The 27,555-nt window shown below is 49.0% G+C and overlaps 1 protein-coding gene across 4 annotated transcripts in view; it reads left to right on the forward strand.

Annotated features, from left to right (window-relative positions):
• ELMO3 (engulfment and cell motility 3) overlaps nucleotides 1–27,555 on the forward strand; it is a 286,359-nt gene that overhangs the window by 243,485 nt on the left and 15,319 nt on the right. For 3 of the 4 annotated variants that reach the window (XM_083164845.1, XM_083164844.1, XM_083164842.1), the window contains exon 19: nucleotides 20,377–20,459. In XM_083164845.1, the coding sequence (XP_083020971.1) occupies nucleotides 20,377–20,459 (83 nt within the window). The remainder of the gene's footprint in view (nucleotides 1–20,376; nucleotides 20,460–27,555) is intronic. The other variant, XM_083164843.1, reaches the window with a different exon arrangement.

The raw sequence follows: 27,555 nt of genomic DNA on the forward strand, positions 1-27,555 counted from the left end.
GCATTGATTGATAAACCCTCTACAGTTTTTGGGATTTCCATCAAATTTGGCTGGAGTAGGAAGTTGAAGGTGAGCAGTGACTCCCGTCATTGAAGCCATGGGTCTAGGCCAGGCATGTCCAACGTTGGCCCTCCAGATGTTGTGAAACGACACATCCCAGCATGCTTTGCCACAGTTTTGCTATTAGAGAATGCTAAAACTATTGCAAAGCATGCTGGGATGTGTAGATTCAAAACATCTGGAGGGCCAACGTTGGACATGCCTGGTCTAGGCGATGGCGCCGGTGTAGCTATTGACCCTTGGCCTTTTTGCAAAGTTGTTTGAAGTGTATCCAGTCTTTTAGTCAGATCCTGGAGGGCATGAATAACTTGCTCTTGGGCAGCCTCCTGTTGATCCAGGCGAGCCGCCAGTTGTTGTTCTGGAGCAGTGCCTCGCTCCTGACCTGATGCTGGATCCATGGAGTCAGTACAAATTGTCATGTTTCGTGAAGCACCAGCTGAATTATAACGGAGGCTAGGTGCTTTAATATAGGGATGTTGCATTAACGACAGAAGTGATGGAAACAATGATGTAAAATAAACCTTATTTATTAAAGGTACTGTAACACAGGTTGTAAATGATGGCACGACAATATACTGAAAGTTTGTGAAATGATAAAAGTCAATAATACAATTCTCTATTGAAGAAGATGAAGATGCTTGATAATTGAAAGAGGTATTGGAGGATTGGTTGAAGAATTGGATGATTGGTTTCCAGGTTGAAGGATTGAATGAAGAATTGGATGATTGAATAATAGATTGAATGAGGATTGGATGATTGGATGAAGGATTGGATGATTGGATGAAGGATTGAATGATTGGATGAAGGATTGAATGATTGGATAAGGATTGGATGATGAAGTCTGAGAGTCCTTGCTGAGTATGATCATAGTTGCAGAACCAGAAGTAACCTTGGAGATTAACCGTCAGGAATAAGGATGAAGATAATACCCCTTTGGGGGCTAAACTTGTCCAGTCCGTATTGGCGGCAGAAGGGTCCTTGGTATACATGTAGGCAGTAGACGATCAGCAGGAAGAGAGTAGACTTTCAACGGAGGCGCAGGAACTGTAGTATTACCACAGACAGCCAGAAGTGAGCAATGATGTTAAGGCATGGACATCATTGTACTGACTGCTGGTCTGTCCGGCACAGTATCCGAGTCAGGCGAGAAGCTCTGAACGCCAATCGGATCCGGGCTCGGATTGATGTCATTCGTGCAGGCTCAAATCTGGGAAATCCGACCCCGCACATCTCTACTTACAAGTACCAGGGGAGGGGGGGGGGAGGAAGGAGTGGTGTAGGATCCAATATACCGGTTAAGACCCGTTCACTCTGCACAAGTAACGGGTCTGAACCGTGTAGTACCTTTCTTTTTACCCGTTTTGAATTACGGGATTTCTTGAACCGGTAATTTAAAACTGGTGCTTTCACACTGCAGCTCTAACCAGGGGCGGATTTAGGGATGAGGGCGCCCCTAGGCACAACAATAATGTTTACTAAGTAGGACAGTTTATAGGGGCAGTATCTGCATGTCCTATCCATTTACACTCTATTTAAGATGGAATATAGTACAGTACAGTGGATATTTTGCAGTTATTGGTACATTTTGGGCTGACAGTACTATCACAGGCATCCAAGTGCCGCCCCCAAACATGTGCCGCCCCTAGGCGTTTGTTTGGCAGTGTCCAAAGCATTGCAGTAGGAGTGGTAGCTAGTCTTATATGTGAAGAAGTCAGTCATATTACGAGATTCGCGCCATTGGCATTCTATTTTACATGACTGATTTCATAGTTGTCTTGTTGTTTTGGAGTCGAAATTACAATATCTTTATACCACTTGCGCTGGATGATCCGAGCTGCTCCAACACTTTATGGGGATGGTTTGACTAACCCTTCCCACAAGAGATTTACAAAAAAACAAATTATAAAGTGTAACGGGCACTCAGAATTACTCCAATGATAAGTCCAATCACTTACACTGTAAGTGTAGGATGTCAATATAAGTCCTTTTAGTCCATAAATAAGTCTCTAGTCTCTAGTGTTTGTCCACATAGAACGCTCATAGAGGTTTATCTAGAACGAGAGATAGCCAGTAGTGCAAGACCTCTAAACATTTGGAAAAAGGTTTTATTTATACATTGCACTCACATGACATAACTAAAAACAAGCATATCATCACAATCTTGTGATTAAAAACAAGATATTCACGACTACACTCAGGGTCTCACCACCCGCCTCCTGGATAGCTGCCTCTTTGAAGTACACTTCTTTCTGAGTATCCGGATAACTTCAAAGGGCAGTATTCAATGAGAAATATTCTCCGTGTTTTATGGAGAATTTGTGCTTTGTTCGCCTTGGACGGAGCATTTTGCTCTCCAAAAGCGAGCAACCCTATTCAATGTGAAATATTCTCCGTCTTTCTAAGTGATTTTCTCCGTCTCTCTCCGTGTAGAAATTCTCCATCTTTTGATGGAGATCTGGAATGTGAACTTTTAAACTAAAAGGGTTTTTTTTAAATTTTGGTGTCAAAAAAATCAGTTTTTTTTTTCTGTGAAGGGGCATGTTATTTTTATTCATGTGCTTATAGCACATGAATATATATTTAATAAAAAAAAAAAAAATTTTTTTTTTTTTTTTTTTACACAGTGCAGCCAGCAGGGGGCCGGAGCGCTCGAGCCGCTCATTAGATATTCATATATTCACTGCACCCGATCGTTAACATGCACGATCGGGTGCAGTGAATACTGGGTCCCCCGCTGGCTATAGGGGGGGGGGGGGGCAGCCTGTGCTGCCTGGGTCCAGGGGAGCCCCCCTACCCTCCACATTCCTCTGAAGCAGCCAGGGAGACTTTAATCTCTCTGGCTGCTTCCGTCCCCCGGCTCCCTGAAAGCTCCCTGCCGCGGACGCTCGTACGCTGCAGGGGTTAAGACTCGCCGCGAGTGGCGGCGAGTCTTAAATACATTGAATAGTGGGAGCAGGAGGCTCCGGAACAGGGAGAATCTCCGCTAAAACACGGAGAGTGCATGGAGAGCGAAATAAAACGCTCTCCATGCACGGAGAACTTTCTCATTGAATACTGTCCAAGGAGGCAGCTATCCAGGAGGCGGGTGGTGAGACCCTGAGTGCAGTTGTGAATACCTTGTTTTTAATCACAAGATTGTGATGATATGTTTGTTTTTAATTATGTCATGTGAGTGCAATGTATAAATAAAACCTTTTTCCAAATGTTTAGAGGTCTTGCACTACTGGCTATCTCTTGTTCTAGATAAACCTCTATGAGCATTCTATGTGGACAAACACTAGAGACTAGAGACTTATTTATTGACTAAAAGGACTTATATTGACATCCTACACTTAAGGCCCCCATACACTATACGATTTTGGGACGATTTCATCCGATTTCGGCACTTTGGGCCGATAACCAGATGAAATCGCCCCAAAATCGCAGGTGTGTGATGTATGATCCGATCCGATGCGCGGTCCCGTGCGCATCGGACCGGATCAGGGAGGTCGGACGGTCAGCACATAAGATCATCCGACCTCCCTGTATGCTATGCATATGCCTGCCCACCTGTCAGGCATATGCATGCAGACACCGGGGGGCGGGGGAGCACGGCGGGCAGACACACTGACCTGGCCGGCTGTGATCACAGATAGCAGCGGCAGTAGTGGGGGCGGGCGGCGGCAGTAGTGGGGGCGGGCGGCAGCTCACAAATAAGTTCCCGGCGGGTGATGCTGACCTGGCCGGCATGCTGTGGTGTGGTCTCAAATACAGTAGTAGCGCTGCCGCTGCGGGACGCACAGCGGCGGCTATTAGATTTTCAAAATAGCTGTCAAATGACCGGCCGTTCTGTGATTGGCTGAGAGAGCTCTCAGCCAATCACAGAACGGCCGGTCATTTGACAGCTATTTTAAAAATCTAATAGCCGCCGCTGTGCGTCCCGCAGCGGCAGCGCTACTACTGTATTTGAGACCACAGCATGCCGGCCAGGCCAGCATCACCCGCCGGGAACTTTTGTGAGCTGCCGCCCGCCCCCACTACTGCCGCCGCCGCCCGTCCCCACTACTGCCGACGCCCGCCCCCACTACTGCCGACGCCCGCCCCCACTACTGCCGACGCCCGCCCCCACTACTGCCGCTGCCCGCCCCACTGCTCCTCACCGCCCTGCAGCTCCCCATTTGTTTTACATGTGATAAATCGCATGCGATTTATCACATGTAAAATCTGGCTCATCAAGTGCCAAATTTTATGTGAGCCTCCCGGGGAGCTGCCGGGCGGCTCACAGGAGAATTGGGTCCGACTTGTCCTAAGGACAAGTCGGCCTAATGTATGGGGGCCTTTACAGTGTAAGTGATTGGACTTATCATTTGAGTAATTCTGGACACCCGTTACACTTTATAATTAGTTTTTTTGTTGTTTTGGAGTGCCACGGTTGGCATCTAAGCCTACATGGGGTGTAATGGGAGGCTGGAGCCACTTCATCAAGGGCTGTTTCAAGAGTCTGGTAGAGGTATGAAACAGCCGAGTCAGGAGAGGTAAATTTAAAAATTAGGGGGAGCTGTTGTTGCAGGGAGGTGGAAAGTTGTGCAAAATTAATAGCATTACTATTTCTTTGGGTTAGAGTAGGCTTGCAGGATTTCAGTTTCAGTGAGCTTGAGGTAATAGAGGAGAGGTAGAGGGTAATGAGATTCTGATCAGAGAGAGGGAAGGGAGTATTAGTAAAATCAGTGACTGAGTGTCAGTACATGGGTATTCTGTGGGCCCGGGTAATGACCAGGAATGGTTGCAGCTTTGAGGATAGCAGGGCGTATATAGGTCCTTCTCATACGGGACCTGGGAGGAGCTTGGAGCAGGTGGACACTGATACGTAGGGTTAGTCCCAGAAGTAGCCATGGTAAAGATGATAGAAGAATAGAAGATATACAGGAATCAGGAACCAGTTGTAAGCGGACTGGAGGTACACAGGTGTCTGCAGCGGATAGCACCCAAGCAGGAGGTGCGCAGGAGGCTGTAGCAGGTTGTACCCAAATGGAAGGTGCACAGGAGGTTGTTGCAGGTTGCACCTAGACTGAAGGTACACAAGAGATTGTAGCAGATTGTACCCAAACGGAAGATGCACAGGAGATTGTTGCAGGTTGCACCCAGACTGAAGGTACACAGGTGATTGCAGCAGGTTGTATCCAAACAGAAGGTGCACAGGAGGTTGTTGCAGGTTGCACACAGACTGAAGATACACAGGCAATTGCAGCAGGTTGTATCCAAACGGAAGGTGCACAGGAGGTTGTTGCAGGTTGCACCCAGACTGAAGATACACAGGTGTTTGCAGCAGGTTGTACCCAAACAGAAGGTGCACAGGAGGTTGTTGCTGGTTGCACCCAGACTGAAGATACACAGGTGTTTGCAGCAGGTTGTACCCAAACGGAAGGTGCACAGGAGGTTGTTGCTGGTTGCACCCAGACTGAAGGTACACAGGCGAGCAGGGCTGATTGCACCTAAGCAAGACGCTGAAGGTGCACAGGTGATCCGGACTTAAGGACACTTTTAAGCAAGACGCTGGTAGTGCACGGGTAGTCAGGAGAGCACAGGACGCTGGTGTTCCCTAAGGAGTGACAAGCGAAGCACTGGCGCCAGCTGGTTTCAAACAGAAGTCTTTTATCCCCCTGGAGAGTCTCTGATAGGCTGCTGACTTCAGCCCGAGTTGATATTGGAGGACTCCAACAAGATGGCACCTTTCCGCAGATGCTGCGGCTGAGCTGGTATGCCCTGTGACAATGAAGTCCCTCAAGATGCCGGAAGCACTGCAAGTGTCGCTGCGCCGCTACCTCCATCCAGGGCGAGGAGACAGAGACAGGATCCCATTCAGGGCACCCCGCGTCAGTACAAGGCGACCAACCAGAGCGGGCATCATCACCCATGCACAATGGTGACTGCCCAGACCCTCCTGGCACCCTGCTCAAGCGCCAGGGACCACACACCTGAACCAGGCCCCGCCGCAGCACCCGGACTGGTAAGTGACATGAACGGACCGTGACACTGAGCACAGCCTGGTGAAAACAAGGTCAAGGCAGTGGCCTTCCTCATGAGTAGAGGAGTCAGACCACTGGGAAAGGCCGAGAGAAGAGGTTAGAGAGAGGAGTTTGGAAGCCTGCAGAGATTGTGGACTGTCAATAGCAATATTGAAGTCACCCAGGATGATAGTGGAGATGTCAGATGATAAGAAGTGGGGGAGCCAGGCAGAGAAATCTTCCATAAATTGAGATTTGGGAAGCCCAGGTGGGCGATAGATGGCAGCAACACGCAGCGAGAAAGAGGAAAAATCCTAATAGAATGTACTTCAAATGATGTGAATGAATGAACTGGTGGTAGAATGGAGTATGTGAAGTATTGGGACAGTAATATACCAACCCCACCCCCTTTACAGTTACTAGGCTTGGAGGTGTGAGTAAAGTGGAAACCACCATGTGACAGTGCTGCAGGGGAGGCTGTGTCTGACTGTATGGAGAGGGTCAGGTGGGCATGGAGAGGGTCAGGTAGGCAAGTATGCTCCCAACATGCCCCTCTCCAGGAGGACACAATGCTCTGCTCCTGCACTTCCCTCTTATTAATGTATGATTGCCATCACCTGTATAGGATCTCAGCAGTAGTACACTAATATAATTATGTACTTACCTCCCAGCATGCCCCTCTCCAGGAGGACACAATGCTCTGTTCCTGCACTTCCCTCTTGTTACTGCGCGGCCAAAAAAGGGGTGGGACCTATGCTAATTAGGGCACAGCATATGCAAATTAGCCGCAATTAGGTTAAGCCCCCGCTTCTCCGCCCTATGCGACGCTGAATAGATGCATGCACACAGCATCTAGTCACTTCAGGCTGGGGGGACTCCCAACTGCCCCCCCCCCCCCCCGCGGGACACTGCCAGCTCTGGGTGGGATGCGGGCCTGTCCAGGACTGCCATCAGAAATTTTGGGGCCCAGGATAGACGACGTAGGCAGGGCCCCTTACTCCCCCCTTCCTACCACAATAAAAAAAGACCACCGCAGACTAAATGAAACAATAAACTGAGAAAATATGAATTTTATGGCCACAGGTATGAATTAGGCATACACACACATATACATAGACAGCGTAGAGGTGGCATACGGTGAAACAGCAATAAAGGCACAGACCCCTAGATTAGGTCGACGTTTCGAAGCTTTTAATATTACGCTTCTTCTTCAGGACCAAGTTACAAATGACACCAGTGTAAAAACAGACATTAAATACATACATACCAATACGCCCACCGTCGTCCGCTTCCCAGCACGCCCGCTGCGAGGTGACGTCATTAAGACTGGACTGGTTGCTCACGTGTTGTGCGTCACCACGCCGTGACGCTACCCATACTCACGGTCTCCTGCACTCAGCCTCTCAGCGTCCTGGCGTGATCTGGTAGTCATGACGACCGGAGCTGCGTCTAAACAAAACAATACAAGACATGCTTGAAATAGCAAAGAGCAAGAAAATGTGCATTAAAAATTGCGAGTGGACAAAACTACATAATACAAAAAGCACTAATGGGGTGAGATTTAATAGGATGAGAGATTCAGAAAGTGAGAGATTTGGGGAGAAATCTCCAGTTTTTTTAAAGCGGCAATCATTTACACTACAAGACCAGTTTGGTTTTGAAGTGTAAATGATTGCCGCTTTAAAAAAACTGGAGATTTCTCACCAAATCTCTCACTTTCTGAATCTCTCATCCTATTAAATCTCACCCATGGTCTCTTCCTCTAGAGATTACTCGATATTTGAGTACTAACATCTGAGCCTATAGTAGCTCTACAAATTACATATAGCGCAAACATACTAAATATAGTGGCAGAAGAACATCCTAATCCAGATTACAATAAAAATGAAAAAATTAACAGAATAACGCATCTAAGGATATATACAGGTATCAAATGAAGCAGTGAAGGCCCGCTGATTCATTAAGCCCCCTAGGTGACAGTGTCCCCAACCTGTGGATCCACTGAGCTTCACAGCGTAGGAGCTTGAGTGACCTATTGCCCCCCCGGATATCGACAGGTTCATGGTCTATGATGACGCATCTAAGCATCGGGAGAGTATGTTTGGCCACCAGGAAGTGTCTGGCCACGGGCTGGTCACTATGCCCTTTGGCCAACGCTGCCTTGATGGATGATCTGTGCCCAGCCATCCTCTCCCTCAGAGTACGCTCAGTCTTACCGACATAGTGCAACCCACACGGACACGTGATCATGTAGATTATGAACCGAGTCGTGCAGGTTACCCTATGTTGGATGACATAACGCTTGCCACTATGGGGGTGGCAAAAGGAGTCAGCCCTGGTGAGAGAATGGCAAGTAGTGCACCCAAGGCAACGATAGCATCCTGGATGCTGTACAAGGAATTGTTCACTGCTGGCAGCTTTCAGTCTAGATACATCAGATTTAACAACATAGTCCCTAATATTCTTCCCCCGTGTATAGCAGGGCATAATCCGGCAATCAGAGAGATGTAGGGCTTGATCAGTTTGAATAATGGGCCAGTTACGTTTGACAATTCTATTAATTCCAGTACTGGCTGTACTGAAATGATTGACCCAGGGGAGTCTGTTGGGTACCTATTTTTTAGCTTTATGCTTCAAGAGGTCAAACCTAGAAATAGCAAGAGCCTTGATCTTGGCATCCAACAACAATTTTTTATCATACCCTCTCACAAGAAAGCGTGAAATCATGAGGTCAATCTGTTTCTCGGCCTCATCCCTCTCACTACAAATACGCATGGCTCTAATAAATTGGGAGTAGGAAAGCCCAAATGTAAGTGATTTGGGATGAAAACTACTGGCATGTAGCACAGTGTTTTGATCTGTTTCCTTTCTGAACAGATTGGTACTTATCTTACCCTCTTTAATAGATACCATCACATCGAGGAAAGCCACAGACACAGCATTCGTAGAATAAGTAAGTTTGATGCTACTCTCCGTAGCATTATGCTGACCAATCACGTGCCGAATTGCTCCTCACTGCCACTCCACACAATGAACAGATCTTCAATATATCTGGCATAAAAAAGAATCATGCCAGATATACTGATGTCACTAAAAAATATGTCTTTCTCAGCCATAAACATATAGGCATTCGCATATGAAGGAGCGAAATTGCTGCCCATTGAGCATCCGCTCACATGGATGAAAAATTTGTCATTGTATAAAAAATAATTATGGGTGAGGAGCAATTCAAGAAGCTCAAGAACAAATTGCACATCAGGACCAGAATATACCGGGTTATCTGTTAGTAATCTGCGCACAGCCATCAACCCACCGCAATTAGGAATCACGGTGTATAGGCTGGTATCATCAATGCTGCATAACAGCCCGCCAGTTGGTACCTCAATAATCTCGGCAAGACGATTAATGAATGATGTGGTATCAAGAAGATATCCTGGACTTGCCTGAACACAAGGCTGCAGCAGGCAATCTATGTATGTAGCCACATTCTGGAACAAAGAGCCCCTGGCAGCAATAATAGGCCGTCCAGGGGGTTCAACTAACTTTTTGTGGATCTTGGGCAAGGTATAGATAAGCGGTACGGTGGGGTGACACACCTTTAGGGCTGAAGCCAGCTCGGATGAGATGTGTCCCGCACCGACCGTCTTGCCCAAAATCGCATCCAATTTAGCTGAAAATATCTGAGTGGGGTCACAATCAAGCTTTCTATAGACTTTGGTATCTGATAATTGCCTTTCAATTTCTAACTGATATTCGCACAAACCTTGTATGACCACGGCCCCGCCCTTATCGGCGGGCCAGATCATAATATCAGTATAGGATGATAAATCTTTTAAGGCTTTATGTTCACCTTTGGTTAAAATAGATCTGGGTAATTGTTTAGGTAGTTTAGCAAATACCTCATTTTCCACCTGTGTGTCCAACATCCTAGAAAAAGTTTTTAAGGATCATTACCAGAAAACGGTTCAAAAGATGATCGTCCTTGTAGTCTCTTAACTGGCAAGGGAATGTCGTCTGGTACAATAGGCATCTGTTTCTGGACACCTTGGTTGCCGAAATGTTCCTTCAATTTAATCTGTCGTGTTAACTTATATTTCTCAATGTCCCATTTCATGGTATAGAGTGGTACTGTAGGCACGAACGATAGACCACGGCCCAATACTCTGTTCTCATCATCAGTCAACACATGCTTAGACAGATTTACTACGAATTGTTCACAGGGGGTCTCCTCCAGCTTCCTCTTGTTGTGCCCTCCACGACGGGTCCTAAATCTCTTATAGCGGGTCTCCTTACTCTGGAGCGTACCCCTAAAGGGACCTGTGTAGATTGGCTCCCAGTAGCTGAATTGGAATCGGAGTCACTGGTAGTACGCTGGTCTGTGGACGAATTAACATTGGCGCCATATTTGCGTTGTCTATATTGACGCCTCTGATGTTGTTGCCCATTTTGTGTAGCACCTTGAATCCACGTTTAAACGCGGTTTTGCTCATAGTCTAGATTAACCTTGGCCAGTTTTTGTCGTTTAAACTGGATCAGGTCCCGCTTGTAGACTGCAACCTGTTTCTCCAGTTTATCCAGCCAGTTGGTATTGGTATCAGCTTGAAAGTTGACTTTGTGAAACTCTTCAAAGGTTTTAATCCTATCTTGTGCAATGGCCATCTCCCGTCCAGACTCCTCAATGACTAACAATATGAGGTCTAAACTGCACTTGTTGGTTATGGCAATCCATTTGCTGCAAAATGCAGTATTGAACCTCCCGATTGTTGGTGCATTCTGCACCCTGAAGCCTCGAGGAATACGCTTGCTCCGATAGTAATCACTCAAAATGATACAGTGGTACTGGTAGTCAATCTCACGTTGTCTTAGGTGTAACCAGTCTTTATAGAGAAATTTAAGAGGCCGAGCATCCTTTTCCTCGTCAAGTAGTTGTTTGGATAGGATACCTTCTACCTCTGATTCAGAGTAGGAAAAAGTTTTGCCACAAGTGAGCAAGGACAAGTTCACCCCGCCCAAGGGTAAATCACCACCACCACTTAAAAGCTCAGCCATTACAGCAATGGTGCAGAGCAAGCGACTTGTATGTCCTGTAACGGTGCTGTATAATCAAAAACAATGGGTGCTGATACTTCTCTGACAGTCAGCTGACACACAGCATCCACTGCAGCAAACAGACCCAATTGAAGTAGCACTCCTCTCCGTGAGTGAATGTCCGGTGCACGTCACAGTCCTGCTGGTAGCAGGCAAACACATAGACAGCGTAGAGGTGGCACACGGTGAAACAGCAATAAAGGCACGGACCCCTAGATTAGGTCGACGTTTCGAAGCTTTTAATGTTACGCTTCTTCTTCAGGACCAAGTTACAAATGATACCAGTGTAAAAACAGACATTAAATACATACATACCAATACGCCCACCGTCGTCCGCTTCCCAGCACGCCCGCCGCAAGGTGACGTCATCAAGACCGGACTGGTTGCTCACGTGTTGTGCGTCATCACGCCGTGACGCTACCCATACTCACGGTCTCCTGCACTCAGCCTCTCAGCGTCCTGGCGTGATCTGGTAGTCATGACGACCGTAGCTGCGTCTAAACAAAACAATACAAGACATGCTTGAAATAGCAAAGAGCAAGAAAATGTGCATTCATATATATATAGATATATATATATAGCAAAAATCGACCTCATGTTCAGCTGATGGGGGAGGGGGGTCATTAACAATGTGCGGGAGCGAGCATAGTTAATGATATTGAGTGTACACTAGACTTTTTTTTTTTTTTGTAAGATATCTAGGGTGACATTTAATGAGATGTGAAAATGTGACTTTTGCGATATTTTCGCAAAAAAAACGGCCAAAATCGCACTTTTTCCCGAATTCGCATATTTAATGAGATGTGGAAAAACTGCAAAAATTGCGGATTTTGCCGCGAAATTGCACTTTCTGAAAGTGCGATTTTTTTGCGCGCCGGACCGCGCATTCAGATATTTTCCCATCGAAAAGTATACAATTCGCATATTTAATGAGATGCAAATTCAGGAAATGTGTCTATAAATCGCCAAAAAATCAGACCAGGTTCTCATATGCGAATTGGCCAGAACCCTGCACAGATCATTGAGATCTGTGCATGGTCCTGTGTTAAAAAATGTGTAAAAGTGTTTTTTTTTTTTTCAAAAAACGGCATGGGGTCCCCCCTCCTGAGCATAACCAGCCCCAGGCTAATTGAGCCGGACCTGGTTCCAAAAATACGGGGGACAAAAAATCTGGGGGTCCCCCGTATTTTGAAACCAGCACCGGGCTCCAACAGCCCGCTGTGTCATGCCACAGCCGGGGGACACTTTTTACATAAGGTCCCCCGGCCGAAACATGAGCACCGTGGCTGGTCAGCCTTGGACGGGGTACCTGGAGGAGTGGGGACCCCCCCAATAAAGGCCCCCCCCCCCCAGGCTTCACCCGTCCAGGGCTGAAGCCCGGGGCTGTCACCGGCGTCTGTGGCCAGTGGACGCTGGCCTGATGGGGTTAAATCTCACAAACGTAACATTGCTTTATGCAGGAGAACTGCAAGTGCCAGCAGACCTGACATGCTGTGACTTGGAGAACCACAAGTCACAGCATGCGGGGCATTAATGGGCCCGCTGGGACTTGAAGTCCACCTGTAAAAAGAATGTTAAAAGAAAAGACACACACAGAAAAGTATAACTTTATTTTACACACAACCACACACCTCACTTTTACACCAATATACTTACCGACCCAGGGTCCAGCGCTGGGCTCCCTCCTGCAGAGCCAGCTCACCCCGCACGAACAGCGGGCTGAACCGTCTTTCTTCGGCGCAGCTAAGAGCCTCTGTAGCGCTGTCCCAGCGCTGTAGAGGCTGAGAGCTTGATTGGCCGATGTGTCTCCATGGAGATTCATAGCTCAGCCGTTATTGGCTGAGCTATGCGTCTCAATGGAGACGCATAACCCGAAGACACTCTCAGCCTCTGTAGTGCTACAGAGGCTATTAGCTGCGACGGAGAAAGACGGTTCAGCCCGCTGTCCATGCGGGGTGAGCCGGTTGTGGAGCAGGGAGCCAGCACTGGACCCTGGGTTGGTAAGTATATTGGTGTAAAAGTGAGGTGTGTGGTTGTGTGTAAAATAAAGTTATACTTTTCTGTGTGTGTGTCTTTTCTTTTAACATTTTTACAGGTGGACTACAAACTATTAATGCCCCGCATGCTTGGACTTGTGGTTCTCCAAGTTGGTATGCCCTGTGACAATGAAGTCCCCACAGGCGGCCGGAAGCACTGCAAGTGTCGCTGCGCCGCTACCTCCATCCAGGGCGAGGAGACAGAGACAGGATCCCATTCAGGGCACCCCGCGCCAGTACAAGGCGACCAACCAGAGCGGGCATCATCACCCATGCACAATGGTGACTGCCCAGACCCTCCTGGCGCCCTGCTCAAGCGCCAGGGACCACACACCTGAACCAGGCCCCGCCGCAGCACCCGGACTGGTAAGCGACATGAACGGACCGTGACACTGAGCACAGCCTGGTGAAAACAAGGTCAAGGCAGTGGCCTTCCTCATGAGTAGAGGAGTCAGACCACTGGGAAAGGCAGAGAGAAGAGGTTAGAGAGAGGAGTTTGGAAGCCTGCAGAGATTGTGGACTGTCAATATCAATATTGAAGTCACCCAGGATGATAGTGGAGATGTCAGATGATAAGAAGTGGGGGAGCCAGGCAGAGAAATCTTCCATAAATTGAGATTTGGGAAGCCCAGGTGGGCGATAGATGGCAGCAACACGCAGCGAGAAAGAGGAAAAATCCTAATAGAATGTACTTCAAATGATGTGAATGAATGAACTGGTGGTAGAATGGAGTATGTGAAGTATTGGGGCAGTAATATACCAACCCCACCCCCTTTACAGTTACTAGGCTTGGAGGTGTGAGTAAAGTGGAAACCACCATGTGACAGTGCTGCAGGGGAGGCTGTGTCTGACTGTATGGAGAGGGTCAGGTAGGCATGGAGAGGGTCAGGTAGGCAAGTATGCTCCCAACATGACTGATCCGTGCAGACTGCCAGAAAAATTCGTATTAGCGGCCATATATATGGCCAGCTAATACGAATGAATACGACATCGGAGGGTTACAAAGCAGTCGTATATGACTGCTTTGTAATTTCCCCTCCGGAACACGACTTTGCATACGACTGAAACAGTCGTATGCAGTCGTAGGGAAAATACTAATACGAAAAACTAGGTTTTTCATATTAGTAAATTTCCCCCAATATTCCAGCACTCTTATCCCTGATTCTCTTTATCAAACCCTTTTCTTTGCCGATCATGGCCGGGGCGCCATCAATTGAAATGGACACAATTTTTATTATAGCTAATGTTTTATTTAGTAATGAAATCATCAAAACGTTTGAACAAATCTTCTCCGCAAGTCTTGCCTTTAAATGGCAATATTTCTAGCAACTCATTTCTAAACAGTTTACTTTCAACATCATAAAATCGCACAAAAATGGACATTTGTTCATTGTCAACAATATCGCAAGATTCGTCAAGTGCAATGGCGTAACAAACAAGCTGCTTTTGTTGTCTGCAGCTAAAATTTCAGTTCTTCTTGTATGGCTTCTTGAAGACAAAGGAATGACTTGAATAGCCGCAAGAATGTCCGTCTTTTCTTCAAAAAGTGCTGTGACCGATTCCAACATTCTTTTACACTCTCTGAGTCAGAAAATGGCTTCTGGTGCTTACTAAGCGTTCAACATATGCGCAACGCTGATTCTGAAGATTTTTGTTGTTCACTCATGCACCAAACTAGTATAGCCGTACTATTTTTGTAAGAAGACAGACAAGACTGCAGTTTGTCTTTACGGGCTGCACTAACAGGAGGAAACTTTTTATGAAAATCAAGATGATCTGTTTCGTAGTGTCGCTTTAAATTTCCACTTTTAATAATAGCGACCGTTTTGTTGCATATCAGGCAAACTGGTACAGTTTTGGCTTATAAAAACAAAACTAGCATTCCAGGATACTATATATCACTTAGAATAAATATAAAGTCCTCCCTACACACAGGCTAGGTACTGTTGTGAATTACACAGAGGAGATGTTCAGTGTTTTACCTAGAAATACAAATCAATCCCACACAATAGTTGTAATGCTCTGCAGTACAGAGGAGATGTTCAGTGTTTTACCTAGAAATACAAATCAATCCCACACAATAGTTTTAATGCTCTGCAGTACAGAGGATACGTAGAGGAGCACATCCAAGTGCCCTGCAGGTGTCATCGCGCATGTGCAGAACTTGAAGGCCAGAAACTGTACCAGGCAGAGGATGTTGGCCCCTAAGTTCTTTCTGCCACCAGCGGTCTGCAGTGGTTACTGCCAGGCAATCCCAGCCTGACCAGAGCCGCCCACGAAGCACAGGAGTAGAGACACAGAGGAGAAATTAATTCCATGTCGACAACTGCTGTGAGCAAGTGTGTAGACAGCGCTACTAATGTCGGCAACTGGTGTGGGCACGTCTATAGGCAGCACTACTAATGTCGGCAACTGGTGTGGGCACGTGTATAGGCAGCACTACTAATGTCGGCAACTGGTGTGGGCACGTCTATAGGCAGCACTACTAATGTCGGCAACTGGTGTGGACATGTGTGTAGGCAGCACTACTAATGTCGGCAACTGCTGTGAGCATGTTTGTAGACAGCGCTACTAATGTCGGCAACTGGTGTGGGCATGTCTATAGGCAGCACTACTAATGTCGGCAACTGGTGTGGGCACGTGTATAGGCATCACTACTAATGTCGGCAACTGCTGTGAGCATGTGTGTAGACAGCCCTACTAATGTCGGCAACTGGTGTGGGCACGTGTATAGGCAGCGATAATGCTGTCGGCAACTGGTGTGATCATATGGTTACACAGTGCTACTAATATCGGCAACTGGTGTGAGCACTATGTATAAGCAGAGCAACTACTTTTGGCAACTTGTGTGGGAGTTATGATTAAGCAGCCCTTCAAATGTGGGCATATGCAGGAGTTCTCTGGGCATTATGTGTGTCAATATCATATGGGCATTATGGTGCATGGCATATTTTGTAAGGGGAATTAGGGTGTGTGGCATAATGTGTAATGGGCATTATAGTGTGCTGCATATTGTGTAAAGGGCATCATGATGTGTGGCATAATGTATAATTTGCATTACTGTGTGTGGTATAATGTGTAATGGGCATCATGATGTGTGGCATAATGTATAATTTGCATTACTGTGTGTGGTATAATGTGTAATGGGCATTGAGGTGTGAAGCATAATGTGTTATTGGGATAACGGTGTAATTGGTACTTTTATGTGACCACTCTGCTTCCTCATGAAGCCACGCTACTACATTTTTGCGTGCCCTACAGCGCAAACTCTCTCTTTTTTTTTAACTCATGGCACCAAAATTGTGCTACTATGTGGTGTCATTTGGAGTGGGAGTACTATTGTGTGACCATTCCCCTTGCTTGTGAGATCACACGTTTTTCTTTTGGTGTGCGCTGTCCCTTTGTAAAGTTTGGGTGGGCGCAAATTTATAGTTTGCAGGAGGGCGCCGAACCCCCTAGCACCGGCCCTGCTCCAAACCTTTGGTGCGAAGGACCCACCGTGCTGACCCTTCCAGGGGTTGAGGAAAGGGGGTCTCTCCAAGGACCCACTGATCCCCTTTTCCCCCTTTGGCGTTATGGCTGAGAGGGGTTAGGGGAGTAACAGGGCCCTTCTCCTTTGGGAGAGGGTCCATAAGTGTGTACGGCCCCCTATGCATGATTTAGGTCACTGCACTGGGTGTTGGGAGCACACCTCAGGCTCTCTGAGTTTCTTCAAACTCCCTCTTATTACTGTATGACAGCCATCACCTATATAAGATCTCACCTATATAATATACTGTACATCTGCTCCACTGACAGATACTGACTCAGCTTCCACTTACTGACACATCTTACTAATGCAAACACTTATGGGGTGATTTCAGGGCATTTTCTAAGCGACCTGAATTAATTTGACTAGATTGCTTAGAAATTACCCCTAAATCTCACCGAGGGCCAGCGCCCCCACTAGGCAACTTTAGGAATTTGCCTAGGGCGCCGGCCACTGGAGGGGGGTAATGAGCCGCCGAGGAGAGAAGGAAGAAGCTGCAGCAGGATGGAAATAATCCAAGCAGGGAGCAGGTGAGCCGTATGCCCATAGACCCCCCCCCCCACCCCCTACCCCCTGGATCAGTGTTAATGACCACCCTGCTTGTCAGCTGCAATCTTCGGCTGCCCGCACCCCCCCCCCCCCCCTGGAGCCCCCCCCCCTCCGTGGCAGGTGCTCGCTGCCCCCCTGCTGGTGTTGTAAAGTGCCCGCACTCCCTGCGACTCCAGAGATGCAATCTGCGGGGAGTGCCTGCAGCCCCCCTGGAGCGTGGTAATCTGCAAGTGGTTCCGAACAGAGGGGGGGGGGGGGGCGCTGGCACCGGCCCTGATCGCACTGTGTATAGAGGCGATAGGGTTGCTTGATTAAGATCCAGCATGCTGGATAAATCTAGTGAGATCTCTGGTCAGGGCCACTGTGTTCTCACCAGAGAGCACTGGCCCTGACAGATCGCTAAGAAAACTCAGTTATTCACAGACTCCACAGAAAACCTTCATAATATACCATAACAATGGTCCATTACCACTGACCAGTGCGGACATAGCTCTCAACATTCCCCTCCCTCATCACCCTTTTGGTTTCAGTCCTTGTCTGGAAGGTTGCATATTTTAGTCCATGTGCAGAGCCTAGTTTATCTTTGTGTTCTCTAGCCAGTTTATCCTCTTACTAGTACCCTGATTTGGTTGGGACTTTGTGTCACCGTGAAAGACCAGGTGGCATCCGTTTACAGGGTAGAGGTAGTCACCCTAGAAAGGTGGCTATTAGTGGCGAAGTCTTAGACCTGTGCATGTGCCAGCCAACTTGGGGTTTAGTAATAGAGTCAGGTGCTGCTGTGGCTTCACAACCTCGGCCACAGAAGCACAATTCAAGCTGTAATCAACATCTTTGGAGGCCCGAGCGAGGTGTGGAACGCACACCGTATGTTCCTTCTTATATAGGTTTGCTGCTGCCGCTGACCAATAGTGTCCCATCCTCAGAACGAGGTGTGGAAGCCTGAGCGAGGCGTGGAATGCACGCCGGCCATTTATTCCCAAGCAGATTTGGCAGGCACACCTCCCGCACAGAATTATGGGTGCCATGTGATCTGACAGCCTGATGCGCTGATTGGACAGGCTGTACATCCCTATGACAACCACCTTGGTTTACATGAAATATATATGAAAATAGGCCGGCCCTTCCTGGACGATTGGCTCATTAAGGAAGTTATGACTCTGCTTTTAAGGTAAAAACTAACCCTGTTTGATATACATTTTCTAAAAGTAGAGAAATATTATTGTACCCCTAATTGGTGTTATTATTCTGCCTTTTGCCTTTCGTTGATCCCTGTTTTGAAATTTTATTCATGTTAATTGAATGTTTCCTGAACACAGGTGCTACACCTTTACCACTTAGCAACTGGTATATAAACCCCACTGTGGACAGCCCCAACTTCACCTTTGACAAAGCTGTACTCCCAGCTAAACGCATCAGCGGTTCTTTTAGGACCAGTCCTCCATGCTTTAAATGCTATGTGCAAGTATCTTGGGACATTTCCAACTGTTGCTCTCAAAATTTTATGTTTATTTTTTTTTACAAATGTAATAATAATAATGATATTTATATAGCACTTTTCTGTATGTATGTGTTCATATTTAATGTGACCAATTATTGTTAATAAATATGTTGGTCTTCTTTCATCAAACAAGCGCCACTTTTTGTTTACTCTTGTTCTATTTTTTGGGACTGACAATCCCATAACCAAGTGGCTTCTATTGGCAAAGCACCTCTGGTAGCGCCTGCCCACGCTACCTTGGTAGCACACCCCTCCTTGCATTCAACATCTTGCAGACCTGCCAGTCAGAGCAAGGGTTAACCCCAAATTCACACCAGATTATCATTACACTGGGTGGTGACTAGTGTGGCCAAAACCGGGATCGGGATCGGCGGGATCCCGGGATTTGGCCTTAAAAACACCGGGATTTCAATCCCGGGATTGGAGTTTCCAATCCCGGGATTTCGGGATTAGACTGCGCATGCGCAGTCTAATGCCGGGCAGCATCTGAGCCTGTGCTCAGACTCTGCCAGGCTTCTCCCGTCTCGGGCAGCGCGGCTCTGCACAGCATGGCGACGTCAGAGGTCGCGCTGCTCAGGCCAACCAGAACGTCCGCCTGCACTCCCGGCATCCCTCCCACCCTCCCGGCTGCTGCTGCGCCCTCCCTTCCTCCCGTATCAGCTGCCCTCCCGTACCAGCCGCCCAGCTGCCCAGCCGCCCGGCTTCCCGGCCGCACCGCCCATGTAACTATATATGCGGGGCGGCCGGGGCGGGTTTTTTTAAATTAGGGAAGCCAATCCCGGGATCCCGGGAATCCCGGGATTGGGCATTTTTCAATCCCGAATTCCAGGATTGAAAAAATGCTCCGGGATTGGCTTCCCTAGTAGTGACTGAAAATGTTTTTACAAGAGTTTCTGTGGGCCTATTTTCAATAGGGGAGCTGGAGCTTCACCGCTCCATTAATAATATGGCCCTGGTGACTTCAACAGAAGCAATGTTGGATTGGTGACTTGGTTATTTATTTATTAGCAGTTGCTTATATAGCGCACACATATTCCCCAGCACTTTTCAGAGAATATATTTCACATCATTCGCTGCCCCAGTGGAACTTACAATCTATTTTCCCTACCAAATGTACACGCACTCACAGACATTTGTTCATTTGTTTGGAGCCAATTAGTCTACCAGTATATTTTTGGTTATGACAGGATGTCCTCTTTATAGCATATAGTGGAAGCTGATTGGAAGCTGGTCTTGAAGCAGCACTATGATTGGCTGTGGGAGTCAGTGGACTCATTCAGGATGGCAGTGCTCATAATAGCATTTTGCAGGAAACATGGCCATATCCGAGCACTGTGGAGTAACATACATGGGAATCTCCTGGCCATGCTGGGATCAATGTGCAGGAAAGTCCAATGGGACACCATTGCCAGCCGAATGCACTGAACAGCGTGAACGAACCTCAGTGCTAAGAGACCTGGGCGAGAGAGTGACATCTATTCAGTGATATATCCAAATATTTTGTGAGACTACAGGTTATGAGTTTTCCATATGTAATAAACAGTGACTGTATTACAAGGTATGGGTTGTTAAGTAGATGAGAGCTTGTCTTCTTAATGTGTGGATCATGAGAAATGAAATATTGTCTATCAGTTGCAGTTGCTGATATAAAATATGTGCTGACAGGAAAGGATTGTCCTCATATAAAGGAGAAGAGTTCTGGGAAACAGAACAAGGTGAGTTAATTGGATTACCCCTTGTTACGTGACAAATCTATTATTGCAAAACACAGAATACATGCAGGGCATAGGTTGTAGTTGCGGTTTTGGAGTGACTGTGGGTGCTGGTACTGTGCATAATGATCAGGTGTGAGAGAGCACAAGGGTGTTGGGCTGTAGGTAGTGGTACTTTGAATAATTATGTGTGAGAGGGCATGAGGGTGTGGGGCTGTAGGTGGTGGTACTGTGCATAACCAGGTGTGAGAGAGCACAAAGGTGTTGGCTGTAGGCAGTGGTACTTTGAAAAATCATGTGTTAGAGGGCACAAGGGTGTGGGGCTGTAGGTGGTGGTACTGTGCATAATGATCAGGTGTGTAAGGATTCAAGGGTGTGGGGCTGTGGGATTGTAGGTGGTGGTACTGTGCATAATGATCAGGTGAGAGGCAACATGAGGGTGTGGTTCTATAGGTGGTGGTACTGTACACAATGATCAGGTGTGAGAGGGCATGAGGGTGTGGGGCTGTAGGTAGTAATACTGTGCATAATGATCAGTTGTGTGAGAGAGCACAAGGGTGTGGGGTTGCAGATGGTGGGTACTGTACACAATGCTCAGGTGTGAGAGGGCATGGTGGTGTGGGGCTGTAGGTGGTGGTACTGTGCATAATTATCAGTTGTGAGAGGCCATGAGGGTGTGGGGCTGTGTTTGGTGGTACTGTGCATAATGATCAGGTGTGAGAGAGCATGAGGGTGTGGGCCTGTAGGTGGTAGTACTGTTCACTATGATCAGGTGTGAGAGAGCATGATGATGTGGGGCTGTAGGTGGTGGTACTGTACATAATTGTGTGGGACTGTAGGTGGTGGTACTGTGCATACTGATCAGGTGTGAGAGAGAGCACAAGGGTGTGGGCTGTAGGTGGCGGTACTGTACATAATGATCAGGTGTAAGAGGGCACAAGGGTGTGGGGCTGTAGGTGTGGTACTCAGGGCCGGTGCTACCACTAGGCAGCTTTAGGCAGCTGCCTAGGGCGCTGGCCGCTAGAGGGCGCCCCTTATTTATTTAACACTTAAATAAAGCAGCACCGCAGGTCCTGTGAGCATCCAACATTTTTCCCCCAGCACCTTTTATAAAACCAGACGATTTCCACGGTTGCCGGGAGGTAGGAGGAGGACGGTAGAGTAACTGAGCAGTGACTACGGTAGCATGTTAATCCAGAAGCAGCCGTCCGCGGCCCACCCACACATCCCTCACCTCAGTCACTGGAGTCAGACTGACACTGACACAGCATTAAACAGTGTCCGCCCCTTAACGGAGACTTATAGCGCTGAACAGTGTCCGCCCACCCCCCGCCCCTTCATTGAGACACTGTCAGCACGGAACAGCATGTTAGCTGTCAGCAAGCGGAGCCAGCAGCATTGGTTGGTATAGCTGCACCATGAGCCAGTGGCTGGGTACACTTTCTCCTTGACTGTTCAGGAAAGAGGTAATAGGGGGAGGGGGGACAGGGACGGGATGGGGGACAGGGGGGACGGGCGAGATGGTAAAAGTTTCGCCTAGGGTGCCAAGGACTCCTGGTGGTACTGTGCACAATGATCAGGTGTGAGAGGGCACGAGGGTGTGGGGCTGTAGGTGGTGGAATTGTGCAAATTATCAGGTGTGAGAGGGCATGAGGGTATGGAGATTGTAGGTGGAGGCACTGCACATACTGTCTGGGACGGGGAGGTAATTAGCATGTGGTGCTGTAGGTGGAGGCACTGCATGTACTATATCGGATTAGGTGTAATTAGTATGTGGGGCTGTAGGTGGTATAGCCAGTGGCGGTTATTACCTATGGGCTGTGGCGGTTATTACCCCCCCCCCCCCAGGTAGTCTGCCACTGTTCTCTGCCTAAGTGAAGCCAAATGCAGTGTGAGACTGCTCTGGCTACACTGTGACTGGCAGTGACTTCCTATAGTCTAACCTGCCAGTCACTCAAGGCAGTCCCATTGGGAGGTGTTCCCTCCCTCTGGGATGCCTCTCCATGTGGTGCAGCCCCAAAAACGGGTTCTGAGGATGCGTAGTACTGCGAATGATACTGTGCATGCCTCAGACCCTGGACCCTGAATATGCCCCTGGGGGCTGCTGCAAAAGCTGCCCATAGAGGCTGAGGGTCAGCGCATGCGCAGTATGTAAGAAGCTACTGCGCATGCGCTGGCCGCATGCAGGGGACCAGCAGCTGGGACCGGGAATTCACTTGTTGTGGCAGCAGCGGGGAGTACAGCAGCGGTAGCAGCAGAAGGGGGCACACATCGTGGCAGCCCCGCTCCTCCGCAGAGGTAAGAGCCACCACTGGGTATAACTGTGCATAATGATCGGGTGTGAGAGGACACAAGGGTGTGGGGCTGTAGGTGGTGGTACTGTGTATAATGATATGGTCTGAGAGGACACAAGGGTGTGGGGCTGTAGGTGGTGGTACTGTGTATAATAATCAGGTGTGAGAGGGCATGAGTGTGTGGGGCTGTCAGTGGTGGTACTGTACATAATGATCAGGTGTGAGAGGGCACGAGGGTGTGGGGCTGTAGGTGGAGGCACTGCACATACTGTCTGTGACTGGGAGGTAATTAGCATGTGGTGCTGTAGATGGAGGCACTGCATGTACTATATCGGGGGTTGGGATCATTTGGTCTACAGCATGATGGTCGACAGTCATTAGGTCAACATGGGAAAAGGCCAACATGGGTCTAGGTCAACATGGTTCTAGGTCAACATGGTTCTAGGTCGACAGCTCATTAGTTCAACTGTGTCTAGGTCAATATTCAAAAGGTCGACATGGGGTTTTTCACTGCTTTTTCACCCGAATGTCAACACAATCGACATGGACACAGTTTAAAGTGCACTGCAATCCCTTGCATTGCTCGCTGCGATCGCAATGCTTCGGGAGGCACACTATAGACTTCCTGTGGGGGCTGGGGATGGTGGCATAACGATATCCCATCCACGGAGCTCCACCATCCCCGGCCTCTGGAGCAGTGTGGCGGAGGAAGATTGGGCATTGCTGCGGCCCCCCGGCAGCACCATGGGTCCGGAACCCCCCCCCCCCCTCCCCGGCAGCACCATCGGTCCAGGGACCTCCCCCCCAAGGAAATAAAGTACACCAGACGATCACCCTGCACAATGCAATTGGGGGGATGGCAGGACCTGCATCACACCAGCTATCACCCGGCCAGGTCAGGAGGCACACTGGCCATGGGGCATGACATCCAGAGGCCAGCATCAGACCCCCCCCCCCCCACACACACACACACCTGGCCGTGCACAGGATTTCCGGCCTGCAGGCCCCCCCCAGTGGGCCGCACCAGCTCAGTGGCAGCTGTACCCCTCTGGCCTCATTGATTCTCTTCCAGTCTCATTGACTCTCCGGCCCTCCACCACCACACTGGCCCTCCCTACAGGAAGATGGCCCCGCAAATGGCTGCCTAGGAATTGTGCACTCAGCCATATGTAACCGTGTGTCTCCCGTATGATAACTGTACTGTTTCTGCTATAACTGTGCTGTCCTTGCTCATACTGTTACCTACCTGGCTGCTGCAATGACCAGTAACTCCGCTGATGGCTGCCTAAGTGCTGTTGTGGTGACCGGGGTGTGAAGGGAGAGTTCTCCTCTTCCCTTGCGTCTTCAGGGCACTTCAGGTTCATCAGATTTCCCGTCCTCCGGTGGGCAGGAGACTGTTCTTCAATGAAAAGGGACGCTGGCTGATAGAATAACTCAGGTTTATTTTAGGAATAAGGGCAACCGTTGGCCACTGACCCCCTCAGCTAAACAGCAGTACAAGAATAAGGCACAATAGTGACAGTGACAATCGGTCAACTTAGTGTTGCTACAAGGACCTAAGCAAGTACAATGGCTACCATACAATATCACTTTCAGTAGTTAACCCAGGTTGTCCACTAGCTCCAACCTGGCCAGCAGCGTTGAGAACAGTAATAAATCAGAATATTTTAACCCCCGCAAGTCTAACCTGACTGCGGACACTTCTTGTGTACAAGTACCGGGCGGCGCACTATGGGTCAAACACCCTCGCTTAATTATCACCACTGGACTGCTATACCACACCGATACTGTTAACACGGAGGCCTCCTGTGAACCTCACCCCACATATCAAACATAACCGTGTAACATTAAACATTTATCACAACACATAACACTGAGACAGTTAGCATATCAATATTGTCCCAATGGGTCACCTGGAATAACGTGACCTGCAATATAAGTCAGTCTGTCCCGTGCGTTGGGTTCCTGGCTGAATGTCAATGTCCAAGATGGATCCGGGGGAACAAGGCCCACAGTGGGTCCCGATCCCAGTTCAATCCCACGGGGTCCCTGCGAAGGTACCTTTGATATCAAAGGTGTAATTCCCTAGGGCAACCACAAGATGGCACTATTCCCTCTCTAAATGAGGCTGTCCACTAAATATGCTGGGAACAGTACAGGTTAGAATAGAGCTGACAAAACCCACAGAGAGGATCCGGGTCCCTTGAAATGTCTCCCCTAATGTTCCTGTCCCTCAAGAGGTTCCTGGCTGCAACCTGGGGCTCTATTCGTGGGGTCCCCTCTGAAGTGTAGACCTGGGCCTGTCTGGTTAGCCCCCAGTGGTCATAAGGGGGTGCCTGCGACTGGTGCGGGTGTACTTGAGGGTCCCCACAGTATGGGGGTAGCGGCACTGGGGTGAAGTGGCTGCAGGTAGGGATAGTGGCCCGGGGGATGGCTGCCGGCAGGCTGGTCTGGGAGCAAGTACTTGATGGCGGGATAAAGTTGCAGGCTCCTGCCCATCACGAACGGCGACTCAGCTCTCCACGCTGTAGGAGTCCCTGCTGGGCCTTGTCCTCTTCACCGGGGCGCACTAGTGGGGGCACTGCAGGAGCAGCGTTGCCGCACTCAGTGGCTCCTCCGGCTCTCTGGTCGCTTGATGGGACGCGGCCTTGTCTTCTTCACCGGAGCGCACTAGTGGGGACTGCGGCGTTCAGCCTTCTGCGCCGGCGGCTGTGTGGGGCACGTCACCGTCTTCCTTCCCCGTCGCCTGCTGTCATGCGGCCGGCTCTGGAACTCGCCGCGGGCCTCCTGGCACTCTGCTTCTTCGCCACGGCCCGGCTGGCTTCTCTCCCGCTCTGCTCCTGTTCTGCCGCCCAGGGAATTATTAACCCCATACCTCCTGTATTGGGAATGTCACTTTACAGTAACCCCTTGTGTCCTGAAAGAGGGTGTGGGGTTTGTGCAGTTCTGGGGCACCACATTCACCCTCGCTTTTTAGGATGTGTGTCCCCGCGCATCGTAGCACAGCGAATAATAGTCCTTTTTCACTCAAATTACAATCGTAACAGTACAACGACAATGCTCTATGGTTACAATATATGTACAACAGATTACAGGCAAATATCTAATCCTGGTACCGCCAAGGAAGTGCACCCCGAGTACTCCTTTCGGATCGCCTTAGTCCAGGCTCGGGGGCCACCCCCACGGCTGCGCGAGGCGTGAGTAGTTCGACTGGCGGCCTGGGCTGAGTTGGCTGTGGCGTAGTGGGCCAGCCGACTACCATCAGGAGCTTGAGAGGGTCAGTGGGCAACGGAGGCAAGAGGGCTTCTTCGCCATCTGGCTCTTCGTCCCAATCATCCGTTGATGCACTTTCTGACTCTTGATCCGGTCTTGGTCAGAGTTTGATCTGATTTCTATGGATCCATTGCGGATGGGTGCCATCCAGTCTTGAGATCTGGTACACGGCCATCGTTGACATGGGTTCGGTTATAACCACGTATGGGTTCGGCTCCCACTTGGGGTCCAGCTTACTCCTGGGCCGGTTGTTCTTTTTGAGGACGATGCTCCCCACCGGCAGCGGACAGGCCTGAGCATTCCGATTATAGTCTTTCCTTTGACGATCGTGTAGATTTTCCCGCTGTTGCTGAACAATTCGGCTAGCTTCTCTCATTCGGTCTTGATGCTCATACACCCATGAGGTCTGGGGCGCCACTAGGGATTCGGTACTGGGGAGATCGAGTTGCATGTCCGCTGGTAACTTCCCGGCCCTTCCAAACAGCAAATAATAGGGCGTGTACCCCGTCGAGGTGTGGCACGTGTTGTTATAAAGAAAGGTCAGTTCAGCCAATAATCTGGGCCACTCGGGTCGTTGACTCTGGGGTAGTGCGCGGAGCATATGGATGAGTGTCTGGTTCATATGCTCGTAGGCGCCGTTCCCCTGGGGGTGATACGGGGTAGTGCACAGTTTGTTACACCCGTAGTAGGCGCAAAGTTCTTTGAAGAGTTGAGATTCAAAGGCCGGGCCTTGATCGGACAGAATCTTCTGTGGAAACCCATAGGGCCGAACGAAAGCTCTCCAAAAGATCTCTGCTGTGGTGCGGGCTGTCAAGTCCTTTACTGGCACCGCCACCGCAAACTTGGTATAATGGTCCACTATAGTAAGGACATAGGTACATCCCATTGGACTGGGCTCCATCTTCACATGGTCGAGTGACACTAACTCCAAGGGGCTACTGGTACATATTGGATGAAGGGGCACCTTCTCTGTGGTGGTGGCCGGTCTCCAGGCCGCGGAGACCAGGTAATTCTTACACCATGTCTCGACGTCTTGACGTAGATTGTGTGAGTGGAATCGACTTCGCAGGGTGGCTTCCGTCTTTTTGCTCCCGAAGTGCCCCGATTCATCGTGATAGGCCTGTAGGACAGTTTCAATTGCAGCTCTGGGCAGAAGGAGTTGTTCTCGGGCCAGGTGAGCTCTTGGATCGATACATTCACGATACACTAGTTCGTCTCACACCACCAGCCGATCCCGCTGTCGCCACAACTGCCGGAACTCGGCGGGGGCCTCATCTCTTTCTGTCGGTGAAGGGTCGAACCGATCCGCCAAAAACTTCTTGACTCTTGAATGTGTGGGCACTCCCGTTGCCACCTTGCCCAGTCTTCACCGTCACTATGGGCTGTTGGTTCGATGGTCGCCACCTTTGCTCGCTGCTGGCCAGCCTTAGACGACCGTGCGGCGAAGTGGGGCAGTTCCACCATTTCCCTCGGATCTACCTCTTCTTCTTTCTCTTCCGAGGTCGGCAGGCGAGACAGGGTGTCGGCATTGG

This window comes from Crinia signifera, chromosome 11, assembly GCF_055691185.1.
Source record: "Crinia signifera chromosome 11, ASM5569118v1, whole genome shotgun sequence".
Lineage (NCBI taxonomy): Eukaryota > Metazoa > Chordata > Amphibia > Anura > Myobatrachidae > Crinia > Crinia signifera.